The sequence below is a fragment of the Crocodylus siamensis genome, chromosome 13, assembly GCF_052110815.1.
Source record: "Crocodylus siamensis isolate JL-2025a chromosome 13, ASM5211081v1, whole genome shotgun sequence".
Classification (NCBI taxonomy): Eukaryota; Metazoa; Chordata; order Crocodylia; family Crocodylidae; genus Crocodylus; species Crocodylus siamensis.
The window spans coordinates 3,047,335-3,064,096 of NC_143407.1; the positions used below are offsets into that span (position 1 = coordinate 3,047,335).

At 51.8% G+C, this 16,762-nt stretch overlaps 1 protein-coding gene across 1 annotated transcript in view; it reads left to right on the forward strand.

Moving 5' to 3' along the window:
- PLXNA2 (plexin A2) overlaps positions 1-16,762 on the forward strand; it is a 263,224-nt gene that overhangs the window by 175,361 nt on the left and 71,101 nt on the right. Inside the window, exons 10-12 of the mRNA XM_090026679.1 lie at positions 7,159-7,359; positions 9,687-9,783; positions 11,613-11,806. Coding sequence (XP_089882805.1) covers positions 7,159-7,359; positions 9,687-9,783; positions 11,613-11,806 — 492 coding nt within the window. The remainder of the gene's footprint in view (positions 1-7,158; positions 7,360-9,686; positions 9,784-11,612; positions 11,807-16,762) is intronic.

Sequence of the window (16,762 nt, forward strand, 5' to 3'; positions counted from 1 at the left end):
GTCTGTTGCTGCTTTCAGCACTGCTTGCGGGTCTTTGAAAGAAATAAAAGAAAACTGAACCATCCCCATTTTCCCCACTGCAGTCCCAACCTTTCAGTGCACAGCCTGGAAGAGCTGGATCGTGTTGGGGACCTGTTTTAAAGCCCATTGAAGGCAGTAGGTTACTTTCCATTGGCTTCAATGAGGTTTGCATTTAGACCTAAGTGTTGGCGTAATATGTTTGTTGAATATGTAGGTATTGGGCAAGTCTTTGCAATTACCCTGGAAAAGAATTTGCAGGAATGAAAAACCTAAATGCAACAAGATTAACTCTCCCATTGTGAAATGGTGTGTTTGGATTTACTGGCAACCTTTGTTATCCTTAACTTCAAGGTCACTTGTCAGCTAGAGCACTTGCTGTCCTTTGGGAAGGGGCGTGGGGAAGTGTTACATCTAGACTGCTGTGGGGTGGGGTGGGGTGGGGTGGTATTATCTGAATCTATCGGGGATGACAAGACAGAGGTCCCCTGTATTCCTATAGGAGGAAGCGTGTCTACACCTCAGCTAGGCAATGCACGGGGATGTTTACTGAAGAAGAGCAGGCTGATCTGAACTGCTGGGCTTTCATTTATTATTGATGGTAATCTGGGTGCTGGAAATGTCACGGCACTTTACAAAATTCAGGCCAAGGCACAGGCTTCAAATGAATTCATACAACCCAAGAGACGGGACCAAAGGTCAGGTCATGGGAACTCACCGGTGAGAAGAGCCCAGCTTTGGTTCAGTTTGTCCTTTCTGTGTTTGATTTCCGAGGGCCAAATTCTATCTTCCTTTCTACTGGTGTAAGCGAAGAGCAGTGCCACTGGCATCAGCCACTGAATTCCAGATTTACACCATCAACAACCATCCGGGCCTGGCTCACGGCCAGATGGATTAATGTTGATAACGTTACACGTGTTTGTAATATGCGATGTTCATGAAAGGTTTTCAGATGATGAGACCCTCACTGTTGTTCCTGTTGGGTCAAATCCTGTAATGCTTAGGTACGGGAAGTGCCCCACTGTGGTAGGGTAGTTTTGCCCAAGGGTAGCAGTGGGGTACTGTTACCACTAGGCTACAGAGGCAGGCTCCATCTTGCCCGCTGCCAGCATTGCTTAGGCCTTTTGCATTAGACAACCGCTGTCCCAAAAGAAAAAGGGAAATGATGCTGTGAGCAGGGACCAGAACCTGGACTCGCTGCTTCCAGAGGAGTCCTCACTGGGCCAGAGAGTGACTTTGGCTTGCTTTCCTTCTGGCCCCAGGGCTCTGCTCTCTTGGCTACCCAGTGGGCCAGCTTCAACGGGAGGGATGACAAGGACCTCCACCTAGCCTTACCCGTAGCCTTGTCCTCTGAGGGCCCAGAACCAGGTCTCCTACTTTCTTGGGAAGTGATGTGACCGCCATCACCACCACCTCAGTACAGGTACCTGGAGAACCAGTTTGAATCTAGCCTGTAATGGCTTGAGCCACTCTGTTCCACTCCAGAAGTGGCTGCATTTCATTGTTGAAGACGTGCAGTTACTTCACAATCTTTGGGGATAACGGTGCCGTGGAAAAGTAATGCAGTCATCACTCCATGAACTGTGTGTGAAGACTCTTCACTGACGGGATGCACGCATGCATTAAAGCCCTGTCTTTCTCCAGACTATCTTAAGATTCCCATTTATTCCGGTGTACAGAACTCAGGGAGGATAATGAGAGAGTCTGGTGTGTGTTTGTTTAGCACGAGGAGGTAGTAATGGCCTTTCTAAGTCGCTGCAGGATTTAATTTTCATGAATGAGAAAATAAAGTAAACTGATTATAGAACAAATTGCCTATTTCACTGATGGCATCTCTCTGCCCCTTTCACAGTGCACTCCACAGACATGCAGAACTGCACAGCACGTGCCCCTAGAGGAGACTCCCCATTAGTTGTCAGCAGTAGATTTCATAGGCATTAGGGCTGGAAGGGACCTCGGGAGATCATCGAGTCCAGCCCCCTGCCCAAAGGGCAGGAAGTCAGCTGGGGTCATAGGATCCCAGCAAGATAAGCATCCAATTTACTCTTGAAGGTGTTCAATGTAGGCGCTTGAACCACCTCCGCTGGCAGACTGTCCCAGACCTTGGGGGCTCGGACAAGAAAGAAATTCTTCCTTATGTCCAGCCTGAAACGGTCTTGCAGGAGTTTGTGACCGTTCAACCTCGTCATCCCTTGGGGCGCTCTGGTGAAGTAGAGGGCCTTTGCCACACAGCTGGGCAGCTCTGATTGCAGCTAGCTCAGCTGAGTGTGGCATTTCTGTGTAAACCATTTGCAAACAAGCAAACCGTATTAATGATGGCAGAGTGATTCACGCGGCTGCCAGAATGCCCCAACCTGAGTCATTTCTCTGAGAAATTCTCTTCTAGAACTCGGATCATATATGTCAGCCGCAGCCCCAAATACAGACCTGCGTGTTTGCAAGAATGCACTAACACGACTGTATACCCAGATGCTTATATGCAGCCTCCCAGGCCACGTGTGCACAGAGCTATGTGTCCATTTGCATGAACGCCGCATACCAAGACACATGTGCACAGTTAGCTGCATGCGTTATCGCATCAACAGGTTTTTTGTTGAAAGAACCTGAGGCGCGGCAGAGGGCTGGGATTGGAAATGGGGAGTGGAGTCCCCCAGCGGTGCTTTCTGTAATGCATGCCACTTCCAAACAAACCCAGCACCCTCCTCAAGCCCCTACAGGTTTTCTAGCTTCATTCACTCATCTGATAAATTCAGTAAAAACAGCCAGCAGTGATGTGGTCCCTACAAGTGCCCTGTGCAGTTGGCTACGTGGCATCTTCCTCCCTTTCCCTCCATTCCAAAATGAATATCCCCTTATTAATACAATCACTGGAGCTGTCAAACAACATAGAGGGGCTGCATTTTTCCCTTGTGCCCAGAGTGCAATGCACTCACAGCCTGGCTGACTCTCTCTTTTCACCGGGGCCCCAATGTGACATTTTTCCCCAGTGAAACCTCTGGTAGAAGAAAAATATCCAGGATGCCCTACTTGCCTCTAATGATGATAGAAATTTTTTTTTTTTTTTTTGCTACCAGCAGTCTCAGTTCTACAGATTTGATTTCTCTTTGTAGGAGAAAGCATTTCTGCAGCACTCAGCTTGCCTAGTGAATAACAGTTGTCAGGAAGGTTAATGACGTATCTTGTATTCATTTTTTAGGGCTAAATCCTGAAGTTCTCCTACAGCAAAGTAGCTAGAATTTTGCTAGTTTGTTATTTGCTTTGGGGCTTTTATTAGAAAAGCACATTAAAAATATTTACAGTTACAAAAGACTTTTCATCCCAGAGGTTCCCAAAGGTGAGCTTCTTAAAGAGATCTGAAAGAGCTAGGCATATTCTGGGTCTGTTTTAGCTCTTCTTTGATGCCTTAACGGCAAAATATAGGATCACCAAATACAGCCAGCTCTGGGGTGGAGAGTGGGTTCTGGTTAGCAATGCGCAATAAGGAGAGCAAGGAAAAAATATGTTCAGTGATGCTGGGGGAGAAGCCCCTCGTTCGATGATGAGCGCCATGAGCTGTCCAAAGTGTCTGTATGATTTCAAGACCCCTGCAAAGTGGACCAGTGTCTAATCCTCAGCTGGGTTCAGCCTGTGCTTCTGGAGCCTCTCGGTATTTCCTAGGGGGAAGCGTTCCCCTCCAGCTTGTAAACTTGGCGCATGGGAAGAAAGGTCACGTTTCGAAGGCACGATGGCCAGCTTTCCCTCGGCTGCCATTTCAAGTCATTCTTGGCTGCTAATCCGCGAAAGTCTCTGTTAGAAATAAAATAAAAAATATATAAGGAAAAGTGCCATTAAAAAGAGGGTTTATGAGGCAGTCACTTAAGCTACTGACTCTCTCAAACTGGACAGTGTCTGTTTCTCATTAGGAGCATGCTTGAGCCAGAGGAGAAACCAGATCCCCGGGGTGGCCGTAACTGGGCAGGGAGCTCCAGCTTGCCTACCTAAGGATCGCTAATGAGATCTGTGAGTTTGCTTCATGGGCAGCCCGGCCTGGAGCGGGTGTGCACAGCTCTGCCTCTGTTTGCATCCCGGGGGCTTGGTTGAATTGCTAGCAAGGGGAGTCGGGCGCTGAGCTGGAGACAAGCTACCCACCTTGCTTCCCTGGGCATTGGCCCTAGATGGGCAGTGAGACGTCCTGCTCCTCAGGGACGTGAGCAAGTCTCTGCCCCTCCCAGAGCCCGTTTGCTTGTCTCTGAAGTGAAGTTAACGATACTCCTCTCCCAAGAGCCGTTTGATCTAGCCATCATTTATTTAACTGCATCTAGAAATGCTGCCAGTGCGAAGCTTCATCCGTGTTCCCCTGAGTGTTGTGTCCACCTGTTGCCTCTTCGTGTGCCTAGCTTGAGCAGGGGCAATCTTTCAGGCGATGTGCATGCATGTGTGTGTGTGTACAGCACCTTGCGACAGAGTCCCGATTCCTGCGTGGGGGCCCCTGGGTACTACAGCAATGCAAATAATCAGTAATCACGTGCTGTGCCCCAGGCAGCGATGGGCGTGGGAGCAGAGCTCAGGACCTCTTGGCTCCCGGCGCTGTTCCTGACCCGAGGTCACCTGGCATTTGCCCCTGTTACTTCCCCCAGAATTCCCCATTTCTGGCGTCATGACTTTTTTGGCTCATTAGTTGCAAACACCCAGGCAGAGGAAAATTGTTTTGGCCAGTTCTGCATGGAAAATTGTAATAAAACATCTCCAGATTCACAAGGTTTTATGAGCTCAAAATCACACGGATTTCAAAGGTTAAATCATTTGCATAGTGAGCGTTTCATTCGGCTCTGGGTAAGGACTCTGAAACCTTAATTTGAGTTTCAAATGACACGAGCCAAATCTTTAGTACAGCCCAGTCTGTCACTTGATCTTTGGTCAGGACTGGAAGCCCTTTGCAGTTTGAGAAGGAGTCCTTTTCCTCCCTTCCCCTGGAAAGGAAAAGTTTTAGTTGCCTTTGGTTTCTTATTCTAGCCCCAGCTCTGCGCCTGCATCCTGGTCCGTCTCCAGCTCTCCTGGTTAGGGATTTGTGCATCACAGAGGAGCAGCCTATTTAGCCTTCTCTTTGATAGGAGAGGGGCTCCAGTGATAAATCCCGGGCTATATTAGACTCTCCGCCTGAGTCTGTCACAGTCTGTTAGCTCTGTAGGAGTCAGATTGTTCAGCCCTGTGGCACAAGGAGCCCATTAGCTGCTCTTTCCTTTTCATTTCTACACAGGTTTCTTCAGACCGAAGCAGGAAAAGCCTCAAGTGGAATTTGTGCATGTGTTTCGCCCCCACCCCCCCCCCCCCCCCCCCCCCCCCCCCCCCCCCCAGACCTATGGCCTGCGGCTGAGTAGCCCCGTTCTCATCCCTCGGTTTCCTCGGTTGCCTTTCTAATTGCTGTAACTCTGACCTGGCAGGATGCGGCGCCTTAGGGCCCGAGCAGTGCCGCGCTGCCTGTTTGCATTTGACTCCCCGAGTGTCTCTGCTGGAGCCGTCCCAGATCCCGTGCCAGGAGGGAGGGGAGCCTTTGGTCTGAATCGCGAGATCCGTCTGTTTGAATCACCAGCCCGCCCCGAGCGGCGCCGTCCCTGCTGCCCGCCAGGCCCTTCAGCTCCCTTTAGAAAACGGAAGGATTTCCTGGGATGACAGCCTGGTTTTGTTCACGTGGGAGAGCTTTAGGGTATCGAAAGGAACTATTTCCCGGAGAGTCCTTGAGGCAAAAGGATCTGGCGAGAAGGCGGAGAGTTAGCCTCTCGGCTTCCAGGGACATCAGCGTTCATCCCTGCAGAGGCCTGGCATCTCCATGACTAGCCTTCCTCCTGATCTGGCTCTGTGTGATATATCCAGCAAATCTGTGGATGTGGCCGCACGTACACACAGCTTCCTTGCTGGCCTGCACAGTGCGCCGAGAGCCGGAGCACACCGGCTGTACCCAGGCAGCGTGTCCCTGCTCCCGGCACCCGTCTGCACGGAGCAGCCCCATCTTGTGTCCACGTGTCCTCCATCAGGCCCCTTCTTACCGGCGGGAGCCCTCGGTTTGGCTCAGTGGCAGCAACCCCAGCCGGCAGCATGGCAAAATTTGGAGTCCCACACCTGACTTACCACCGGGATCGGCTGAAGCAGCCCCAGGCCCCTTGACTCTGAGCTCCTAGGCCTGGGACAGAAGTTTTGCAAACCAGTTTGACCCAAATCAGTTAAGTCTGATGCTAGATTCAACCAGGTTTATCTTAAGACTAGTTTCAGCCATGTTGAACGTGGTTTACGTGCACTGCACTTCTGTTCTGTCTGTCAGTTTTGGATGACTTAAACCGGCTGGTTTGTAACTTCTGTCCCCAGCCCTAGAGAGCGGCCTCTGTTCTGCAGAGGAGGCTGCTTTAGAGAAACCCAAGGTGTGAACTGATGGGCAGAGGCAGAAGAGGATGGTGGGGGGGGGAGATTTGTGGGCTGCAGACTCTGAAATCCTTGTGAGAGAGAAATAATTCAGCTAAGATGAAAGGCGGCAAAGAAACAGCACCTGGGAGCGAGAGGGAAGCCTGTCCTGTGGTGATCAGTGTGTTTTTGAAGTGACGCGCGCTCATGCGGTGGCTGGTAATGAAACGAGATTAAAAAAGAAACCTGGAGTGAGGGTTTTAGCATGTGACAGGAGCCTCCGATCCACCTCAGAGCGAAACCCTGGTCCTCCAGGGCTGGGGAGCCGAGGCGGTTGATAATGCACTGCCTCCAGCCGCGGAGGAGGAGACGAAGGGTGAGGGGCTCCCGGGGTTTGTGTCCCGGGAGATAAAATCCATAACCTCCAACAAGCTGGAAGGACGACGGAGCCGTCTATTTGTTTCCTGAATAGCAACATCTCCGCTCACGCGACTGCGGTGGAGATATCAGCTCCGCTGCCTGCACAGGAAATTGTGACCGGGGGTTATTTTGCCTTGTGGGCAGAGGCGGCGGGCGAAGAGGATTCACTGTGCTCAGACACGCTGGACTCCAGCCTAAAGACCAGTGGAAAGGAGCAAAGAACCAGATAAAGACCCAGGCTTTAAACCCAGATTTGTGTCCCCAAGTTCAGTATGGCCAGGCCTGGGGTTGAATGAAGGCACGTGTCCTCTAACTGGAGCACTGAGTTTCTGTGTTTCCTCCTTGCAGGACTGCCCGCAGCTCTTTCCCACGGAAGAGATCCTTATCCCCGTGGGGGAGGTGAAGCCCATCACACTGAAAGCCAGAAACCTGCCCCAGCCCCAGTCGGGCCAGCGGGGCTACGAGTGCGTCCTCAACATCCAGGGCGTGATCCATCGCGTACCAGCGCTGCGCTTCAACAGCTCCAGCGTCCAGTGCCAGAACAGCTCGGTGAGAGCCTGGGACTTTGGGAAGCGGGGCGCATTGTCGGAGTCAGAGGGCAGATAAAGCCCCCGGGGATGGGAGGGAGATGCCCAGTTGGCCAGGAATAGGAAGGGCCGCAATGATAGAAGAGGATGGGAGTGGGAGCAGCCATCGATGGCTGCTGTGCAAACAGATTTGGGCAGCCAGGCTCCTTAGAGCAGGAGTTTCTTCCACTCCTGAGCGCCCATGGATGAATGCTAGTGTGAGGCAGCTGCAGAGCCTGCATGTGGGCTGCACTGCACCGCTCTCTGCGTGACCTCTGCCTGTAGACAGGAGGGCCAGAGCCGTGGGGCTACATCCCGCACCCAAGGCCACAGAGGAAATCGGTGTCGGACCTGGAGCACCGAGCTCTGTAACCAAGGGCCGTGCTTCTGTCTGTGCACGGGGGTGTTAGTCATTAAATAAATCAGCCCCCGCACCCCTAGCAGCGCACCCGCCCTGGTGCTGCCATCGGTGCAGGGGCACTGGGAATTTAGGCAGAGAAAGAAGAGGCAGAAGAAGCCTGCGGTGGTGAGCTGCAGGGAACGACGACTCCAAGGGTTAAACTCATCCTGAATTCCAGTCGGGAACCTGCTGTAGGCATGTGAAGGTGTTTAATTATAATACTGGCCCCGGAGAAGATCCTTTATCTGGCAGCTCCCTGTCTGTGGCTGTGGGGGGTCAGCGGGAGGAGAATGCGACAGAGGTGTTAAGGCAAGCTAATTCACTCCAGAGAGATAAAGAGAATCGCAGGCCTCTTATCAGGAGGCTGCCAAATCCCAGGTCGCAGCCGCCCGAGAGAGCACGTAATGCTGGGAAGCTGCGGGGAAAGAGGGGAAAGGGACACGGCTGCTGCGGGAGGGGACGCGGTAACGTGGAGAGACACAGACGCGAGGGAGGGGCCTCCGGGGGGTACCTACACCTTAGCCTGCAATGGGCAGGGTGGCATTGCCCGTGGGAGATGCTGTGGCAACTTTCAGGGTTGTGAGAAGCCGCTGGGCCGGTGACCTGCAATAACCTAGCCCCTCTTGCAGGGAGGGCTCTAGCTTTCTTATATGACACTTCCCCATTATAGAAAATGAAATGGGGGCCCTGGTAGGCACAGGGCAAACTTCACCTGTTCATCAAAACCCAGGTGCGGGGGTAGGAAGCGCCCGAGAGCACCTGTTTGCAGGAGATGGCTGCCCACAGCAGGAGGAAGGGCAGGACACATGGTAATTCCCGACCAGGTCTCACTGGGCCCCTCAGAGAAGTGCAGGGAGAGCTGGCTGGAGTTGCGCTGGGATCTGCAGGGCCTCGGTCACCAGTCATGGCAGATGTTCGTGAAATTTTGCCTCTTCCACATTTCACCAGGTACCTACACTTCCCTGTAGACCCTGCAGCAGGGGAGATAATACATCTAATAATACTGTGCATCACTTTCCCTTTCCAAAGTGATTTATAAGCATTACCTGGCAAATACTCAAAGCTGCCCTGCTTCAGGGAAGCCTCATTATCGCTGTTGAACAAACAGGGAGCCAAAGCAAAGAGCTGAAGCACAGTATAACCAAAGGTGCAGTCCTATACTGATCCCCAGCAAGGGTGGGGATGGGGGGAAACTTCCTTGCTAGGGCCTGCTGGGAGGCCTGGGTTGCTCTGCAAAGGCTGCCAGCAGACAGCCCGGTTTGTCCTAATTACGCTGAAGTAAACATGTCCTCCAGAGCTGGGCCGACACCTCCAGACCCATCGTCCATTGGCCCCCAGACATCCAACAGAGGGTGAGGAATTCAAGTTAACGCCCCCCAAGCTGATTTGAGCTGGTAATTTAATAAGAGCTTCACTATCCCACTCCCTAACCTCCACAGCCGTCCAGCTCCAGCACCTATCAAGCAGCTACGCCGACAGGAATAGGTCTTTAGTCAGTTGTGAGAACTTTTGCAACGTGTTTTTCCCCCAGCAAGAGCGGTGTTTAGAAGGAGAGACAGCCCAGCCTGCCTCCTGGGCAGCGATCCTTCCAGTTTCATTAAACAGAGGGACTGAATTGGTAAACTAGTGTCTGGGTGAAGAGGACAGCCAGCGTGACTGGGATAATTAATCTATTACTGCTCACAGGGGCCATCTACAGCTTTTAATTATCTTTCCCTGGCAAGGAGAAGGGACTCTGAGGATCCTAGCGATGAGAGTTAGCGTTGTCAGTCATGCAAACACCATCACGTGCTTTTAGGTACTGGGTTCTCAAGGTTTAAAAAAAAAAATCTCTTTCCCCGTGGTATCTCTTTCGACATGCTGCTCCTTCCCAAGCACTTTCTCTAGATGCATTTCTTTGTCTTCCCTAGTATCTCTACGACGGGATGGACATAAGCAACTTAGCCGTGGATTTTGCTGTGGTTTGGAATGGAAACTTCATTATCGACAACCCTGAGGATTTGAAAGGTAACGGCCATTCGATTTCTTGCAGGGTTTCCTCTCCTTCAGTCATGGTGGGGAGGGTTGTGATACAGGTCAGGGAGCAGACTGGCCTGTAAAGCTGTGCTGGCCACAGCCAGTATTTGGTTAGCCAACATCACTGTGATACTCTGTGGTCTCTGCCTATATTTCTGTAGTCACGTCAGAGACCCTCATCTTTAAGGGACTGGTCCTAAGCGAGGCAGCAACAGGGCATGCTTCTGTTTCTCCACTAACTCACCAGCGCACTTCAGCCCTCGTCTAGCAGGGTGGCCTTGGGGATATAAAGGTAGCTCACTTCTTATGGCCCAGTCTGACCTAGCCTGATGAAAAACTCCATAGGTCTCCCTAATGATGGCGAGTCAGCAGCGCCTTGGTTTTATGTCCCGCTAAAAAGACAACATTGTGTGACTCGCTGGCCAGGACTTCGGTGCGTGCGCTGTGCGTCCCTTTTACGAGACGCCCAGCAAGAGCAGCGCTCCGTCTGGATGCTGTTATGTGGCCTTAGCTTCTGGATGGCACGACCAAGTTCAAAAAGCATGCATTAAAAGAAATGACTGCCAGAAAACGCATCTGCTTTAAAGTGAGCCAAGTAGCGCTTATAATGCAAGCGGGTCTTGACAGGGAAAGAAACCCGTTACAGTTCCAGCTACTCCTCGTATAGACGGAGCTCCATAGGAAAATATATCGGGTACCAGAATGAATCACTGCAGCCCTGCAAACACCGGAACAGACCTCCTAAAGCAGCAGGCTATCCTCCTGAAAGCGGTGCCTTTAGGGAGCCCTATCTTACTGCCCCAGGGACCTCCACTTAACACGTTCCTGCTGTCCATGCCTGAGCTGTGTTTGGCTTTCAAATGCTCTGAAGCTTTCCGTGGTACCTTGATATATGAGAAAAGTGGCTGGAAACCCTGCCCGGCTCCTGTGGAAAAGGAGATGTTGTTTGAATGCGCTCTTTCTTGGTTTAGGTCAGGGAAGTAAACTAAACAAAGAGGTTTTCAAGACTGCTTTCCAAAGCAAGCATGGGAGCAATAATGTCTGCGAACATCTGGAAAGAGGTTAAGCAGGAACGAGAAGGCCTAAGTGCCCTGTTGCTAACAAAACTGCACGCACAGGAGGGATATGGGCTAGCATGGGCTTTGCAAGCTTTGCCTTTCAATCATGAATGACACTGCAAGGCTGCTGCCTACTTGCTGATGGCTACACCTGAGCTGTTGCTGCTCACGTGGACATCCACCATCCCCACGGTGGAGTATGGATGAGGGCAGACAGAGGTAGCAACGGTATCGGTATCAAGTCCGACGGGCTGTGACACTGTAGCTGTTCACCCTGGTGCAGTATTAACCCTGTTTCATTCTGGGCAAGAGTTGCAGAGATTTAGGTCCTCTGGACCACTGCCGGAGCATGCAGATGTAATGGTTATACTGAAGGAGCACGTGCCTGCTTCCACACAGTGAGCCCCCTTGCCCTTTTAAAGCTAAGGGTTGACGTTACCTCTCCCCATGGCCTTAGAGATGGGGCAATAGAGATGTGAGCAGCTTCTCCAGGAAGCTCATGACTTGTTGTGCCCTGAAAGACGCTTGTAGCCCCACAGGCCTCCGCCCTCCTGCACTGAGTGATGCGACTTGGCTGAGGTCTGAGATTTGCCCCTTTGCTTGCAGATATCCCTTATTCTTTCCAGTGTGCTGCCTGGTTCCCCTGCTGCCCCAGGAGGCAGCTTCTCCTCTGCGGTGCTGCTCCAAGCAGGCGGACCTCCTTTGGTCCCGCAAGGTAAACTTCGGTGTGCTCAGCCCGTGTCGTTCTCCTCTTCCCTGCAGTCCACCTGTACAAGTGCGCGGCCCAGCGGGAGAGCTGCGGCCTGTGCCTGAAAGCGGATCAGAAGTTCGAGTGCGGCTGGTGCAGCGGCGAGGCGAAGTGCACCCTCCGCCAGCACTGCAGCTCTTCCCCCCACCAGCCCTGGCTGGACTGGTCCAGCAGGAACGTCAAATGCTCCAACCCCCGCATCACCGAGGTAAGGGAGCGCAGCCGCGGGGATCCTGGGCTGTCCCGCTGTCTGTCCGTCACCCCGACCTTGTTCTGTTCGGTTGCATCGGTCTGGGAGGGCCATCGGCGCCTGGCTGCCTGCCGCCTCCTGGTCTGCACATAGGATGTCATCTGTCCCGAGCAAAACATCCCACTTCCTCCTGTGATGGGAATTGGTAGCTCGAGCCCATGCCAAGAATGTACGACCCCACTGCCCTGCTCCTTGGCTATCCACTGTGAGATCGCACCGCCGGTCCTGGGTGCCCACTTGCACCCTGTTGTTTGGAAGCTAATTAAAACAGGAGAGTGATTTAATCTGTAATTAATTTCTGTGGATTACAAGCTAGTCAGGGAAGTGAGGTCCCTAGACAAAGTGTCTCTGGGAGGCATTACCCACTGTGAAGCGGCTAGTGGTGGGATGCTTGCACTAATACAGGGGCTTCTTGGACAGGGTGTGCATGAAGGGAGACTTTGAGGTCTCACTTAGCTGATTCCCAGTACAGTCTCAAGGCCTCGTGCTTCCTGCACTGCCATTTACCCCTGTGCAAACTGTGCACAGAGCGCCTGCACAACGCTGCTACAGTATGGGGTAAAAGGCTGCACCGAGGACCAGGCAGGGGACAATGAGGGCTGCGCCAGTTCAGTTAAGGCCTTTCACATGAGCTGCATCAGTTTAACTTGGATCAGTTGTTAAACCAGCATAGTGTCAACTCCTGTGCAGACACTCTTGTTCAGGTTTAATACAGGTTAGCATAAATCTGCTCCTCGTCAATTTAAGCTAAGTGGAAATACTGGCTTTCACCAAAACAAGAAAGTTCGTACAGGCTTTTGCATTACAGTACTGTCACAGATGGCTGGAGGAGGACGGCCTCTATCCCGGTATTTTAGTGGCTAGAATGAAGCCAGCCAGATAAGCAGAGCTGGTGGCTCCTGTACAAAGCAGGATTTAACACTGCTGTTTTGTTTCTGAGCCCTACTGAGAAGTGAAGACGTGAATTCACTTTTCATGAGTTAAAATACAGGTTCACCATCTTCCTCGCGCTAGGCGTTAGAAGACAGGAGTGGCTTGCAAGCAGCAGTGCAGCTCACGCTAGCTCGAAGTCAGGGTCAGCTGCCCTGGGGCAAGTAGCAGAGTTGCTCGTCACCACTGATCCTTTGCCCTGGGGCAGCAGTGCATGTGGCTGGCCCAAACTGGAGTGGTCCCTTGTGTGCATCCCGCCTCCTTCCTGCCTCTGCTGCTGTGGCCCTTGTAGGTCCAGGGCTGGCGCATCTCTCTAGGGTATCAGAGCAACTCCCAACCGCGCATCGAACAATGTGACTATTTTGAGGTTTCTTTTTGTTGCTAATGCCTCCATTTGTTACGTTCTGACAAGAAACAACACTTATTATTATAAGGTGTCAGGTTCTGATTAACTTCACTCCATCATCATCACATGGCAGGAAAGAGCCAGAATGAAGGGCTGGTCTCAAAACATAGAGTGCTCAGCATTTCCATGAGGCATCTCATCTCCCACGCAGTGGCAGAGATTGTAGCCCCTCTGGATGTGCTCCTGACCGTCCAGTCCCAACTTCGAATGGCACGGTAGCTGCAGCCCCTTCTGCTGTGTGTTTTCACCTCTGCTGGTTTTTAACAATTCAGATGCGGTTTTGGGCTGGCAAATGCAAGTGGAGGAACAGCAACACTTGTGGTACTGATTGCACAAAGACGTTGGGTGCAAAACCAGGCGGCAGAGTTCATCACAACCTGCTCGGAGAGTCCTGCCTCTCCTCAGTCCGTCTTCATCCTGGGTTTGTTTTACAGGCTGCGGCTTGGCTTTCGCAGAAGGCTGTAGCATTTTTTTCCCCCCTTATAATCACTATAGTAACAAACTTGCCCTAGGAGAAGAGTATTCAAGGCCTCTTGGAAGAGGGAGCAGTTCAAGAATCTCTTGATCTGTGCAAACCGCAGGTGAGGAACTCTTCAGCTGCTCTTCTTCCCCACTAATCTTTCTCAGAGCTCCCCTTTATGGGTACAAAATTCCCTATTCCTTGTCCCAACACCCACCATCCATGTTATGACTGAGCTGGTAGTTGGGTTAAGCTCTAGAAAAGGAAACCCTCGGTGCTTGACACCTGAGAAGACCCCTGACCCTTTGTGACTGCTTTCTCTGTTTCCCTTTTGGTGCTTTCTCCAGTCCCCTGCAGTCTCAGGTCATGAGAAATACGAACCTCAGCAGAAAAGGAGAAGATTTGGAAAGCCTTGGATTGATTTTCCCCTCCTTGCATGAAGCAGAATGAAAGAACCAGTGCCCAGCCCCGACCACAACAACGTGCATCCTCCGGGCACGAGCCCCCGGTCCCACAGCATCCGTGCTAGCTGCAGGCTGGGCACTGCCTTGGGATAGTTCATCACCGTCCAACTTGAAAGCAATGTTGGCGCTGCCTAAACAAGAAAAAAGAGCATATCTTAGCTGCAACGTATTTCTTGTCTCCACGGCCAGGCCTATGACTCATCCTTTCAATCTAGAGGTGCAAGGAGCCTCTCCAGAGACCATGTGAGGCTTAGGGGATTCACCTTGGCAGACTCTGAGATGGAGCGGAAATAGAGTTGCTTTTGTTGGCAGATGGACATGTTCTGTGTCAGGGTCAGCAAGAGAAAACGGTCCAGTTCAGGGGAATCGCTCAGTCGAGTCTTCCAGCGTCGCCCGCTTGTGTTTTATCACAAGTCTCCTGATGCTTGACCTTTTTTCCTTGAAGCCCCAGGTCCCCAAGTCTTGCTATTTAGAAGACTCTAAGCTGTCACTTAAATACAAAACTAAGTTTCTGTCCTGCACAACTGAGGAAGAAAAACTTGAAGACATGATCTAAGTGGATCCTTCAGACTCAAAACCAGAGGCAAGTGATAAGATCCCAGCACTGGTTATAAGTCTCGTGATTTTCATGGTAATCTTGTGTTTTTCTGGAGTCTGGCACCTTGAATTTATACCTGGGGTTGGCAAGTCTAGGTTTCTTTTAAATAACAGAGGTAGTGGGACTTCTGCCTATTTCCTTTGGCGGTTCTGCCATTATCCAAGGGACAAGGCGGTCGAGAAATCTTTCCTGCTGATGCAATAATATCTTGCCCTCATCTAGGGGGGGACAGTTCACTCTACACCTTCCTCAGAAGGTCTTGCTCCCTTGCAATGTTGGAATGGGACTTCATGCCAAATGAGAGCAAAACCTGAGGATACCAAAATTTTCTTCCCAGGAAAATCCCCAGGAACTGGACAAGGGGCTCATTAAAGCATTGCTTCGCATCTCAGCTCCTGGACCCTTGTCCACGTGGCCCAGCTACGCATTGGGCTGATGCGAGACACTCAGCATCCCATGAGGTCAGGGGGAACCCATTGATTTTTAGTGGAGCCGGATTAAATCGGAAACCAGGGAGTGCCGGTGATCCTCGCCCTCAGCCTCCTGGTCGAGCATTCAGCGCGGTTGCGCTGGTGGAGTTTGGCCCCGTGTATACGGCCGTGCTGCTATGGCCAGTGATGTTCACACTCCAAGGATCCTGTCCATCTCTCCAGTGCGCAGCTCTCCTGTGCGTTTGGGTCTCTTTTCTCAGACCCAGAGCTCTTGTGTCTGGATATCCAGCGCACCGCAGGGAAAGCTCATGTTATCACTGAAATAAAACAAACAGCTCAGTGGCATGCAGTCCTTCCACATATGCGATCTGAGTCCAGGGCCCAGCCTGTGCCCGTGATGTCCCTTTAGCGGCAAGAAACTTCCCCCCGGTCTGCAGTCTCCACGATAAATAAATTAAAAAACTCGCTTTCTGGAGAACACGCAGCGCTCTGATCTCCTATTCATTTATTTGCAGGCCTCATTAATATAACATCACTGCAACAAACAGCTGGGGGGGGAGATGTCAGGCTGAATAATGGAGTCTCTCTGCTGAGATAACAATTAGGTGCTGAATGCGCTATCAGAAAAGGCAGAGACAAGGAGGGATCATGCCGGGATGAGGAGTTAGGTATGCTCCTGTGCTGGGTCCCCGCTGGGCTCATCAGCTGGGATCCAGATACCTGAGAATATAAGAAATGGGAAGAGGAGAAGAAGGTGGGTGGATTCCTTCCCCTCCTTCTCGGTGCGGCCAGGAATTTCCTTCGCACTGTCTGGGCATTTTGTGTGAGCTGAAATGAGATGGTCTGCTGGGCTCTTTGGGCCCGTGGCTCTCCTGTGGCAGAAAAGCATCCTTGGTCTTGGCCTCTCTCATGCACACGTGTCCCGCTTTGCTGTTGCTGAGCGCTGTTTTGCATCAGAAATGGTGAGCCATGAAGCCGGGGGAGGCAAACTTAGGTGTGCAAATGAAGTGGCTCCATAGGAGGGTGTATTATCTGATGAGACCAGCAAAGAGGTGGGAACCGGGACTCTTGGGTTCCTTTCCCAGCTCCCGTAGTAGGATGCGGTTCTGTGGCTAGAGCAGGAGCAACTGCGAGTCGGGACACCCAGACCCTACCGCTGGCTTCGCTACCGGCTTGTCTCATGACCCTGAGCACGTCATTGCCACGCTCCGTGGCTGAGCTGGCACAAATAGGAGCTGCAACAGTTTGCACGAATGCAGCAGTCACACGGGGCTGTAATGAGGGCATAGCTCCGGATCATACAAGGTCACGTCTCCTGCCACCTCGGTGGCATTGCCGCACCTTTGTGCTAACGCTGCAATGCTTCACACTCCGCTGCCTTGCCTGATAGCACTGAAATGCTTGGCAAAAGAAGGGGAGGCTCACATTCCCATCCTGCCGATGGGGAAACTGAGGCAGAGGGGAGGCATGATCGTGTGAGGAGTCTTTGGCAGAGCTGGGGAGAGAGTCCAGAGGTGCCAACTCCCAACCCAGTGCTTTAATTGAAAACAGATGTTCTGGAGACATTTATGATTGGACTTGCCGAGGGGAAACTGAAAGAGCAGGAGGATGAGCAGAGCATAAAA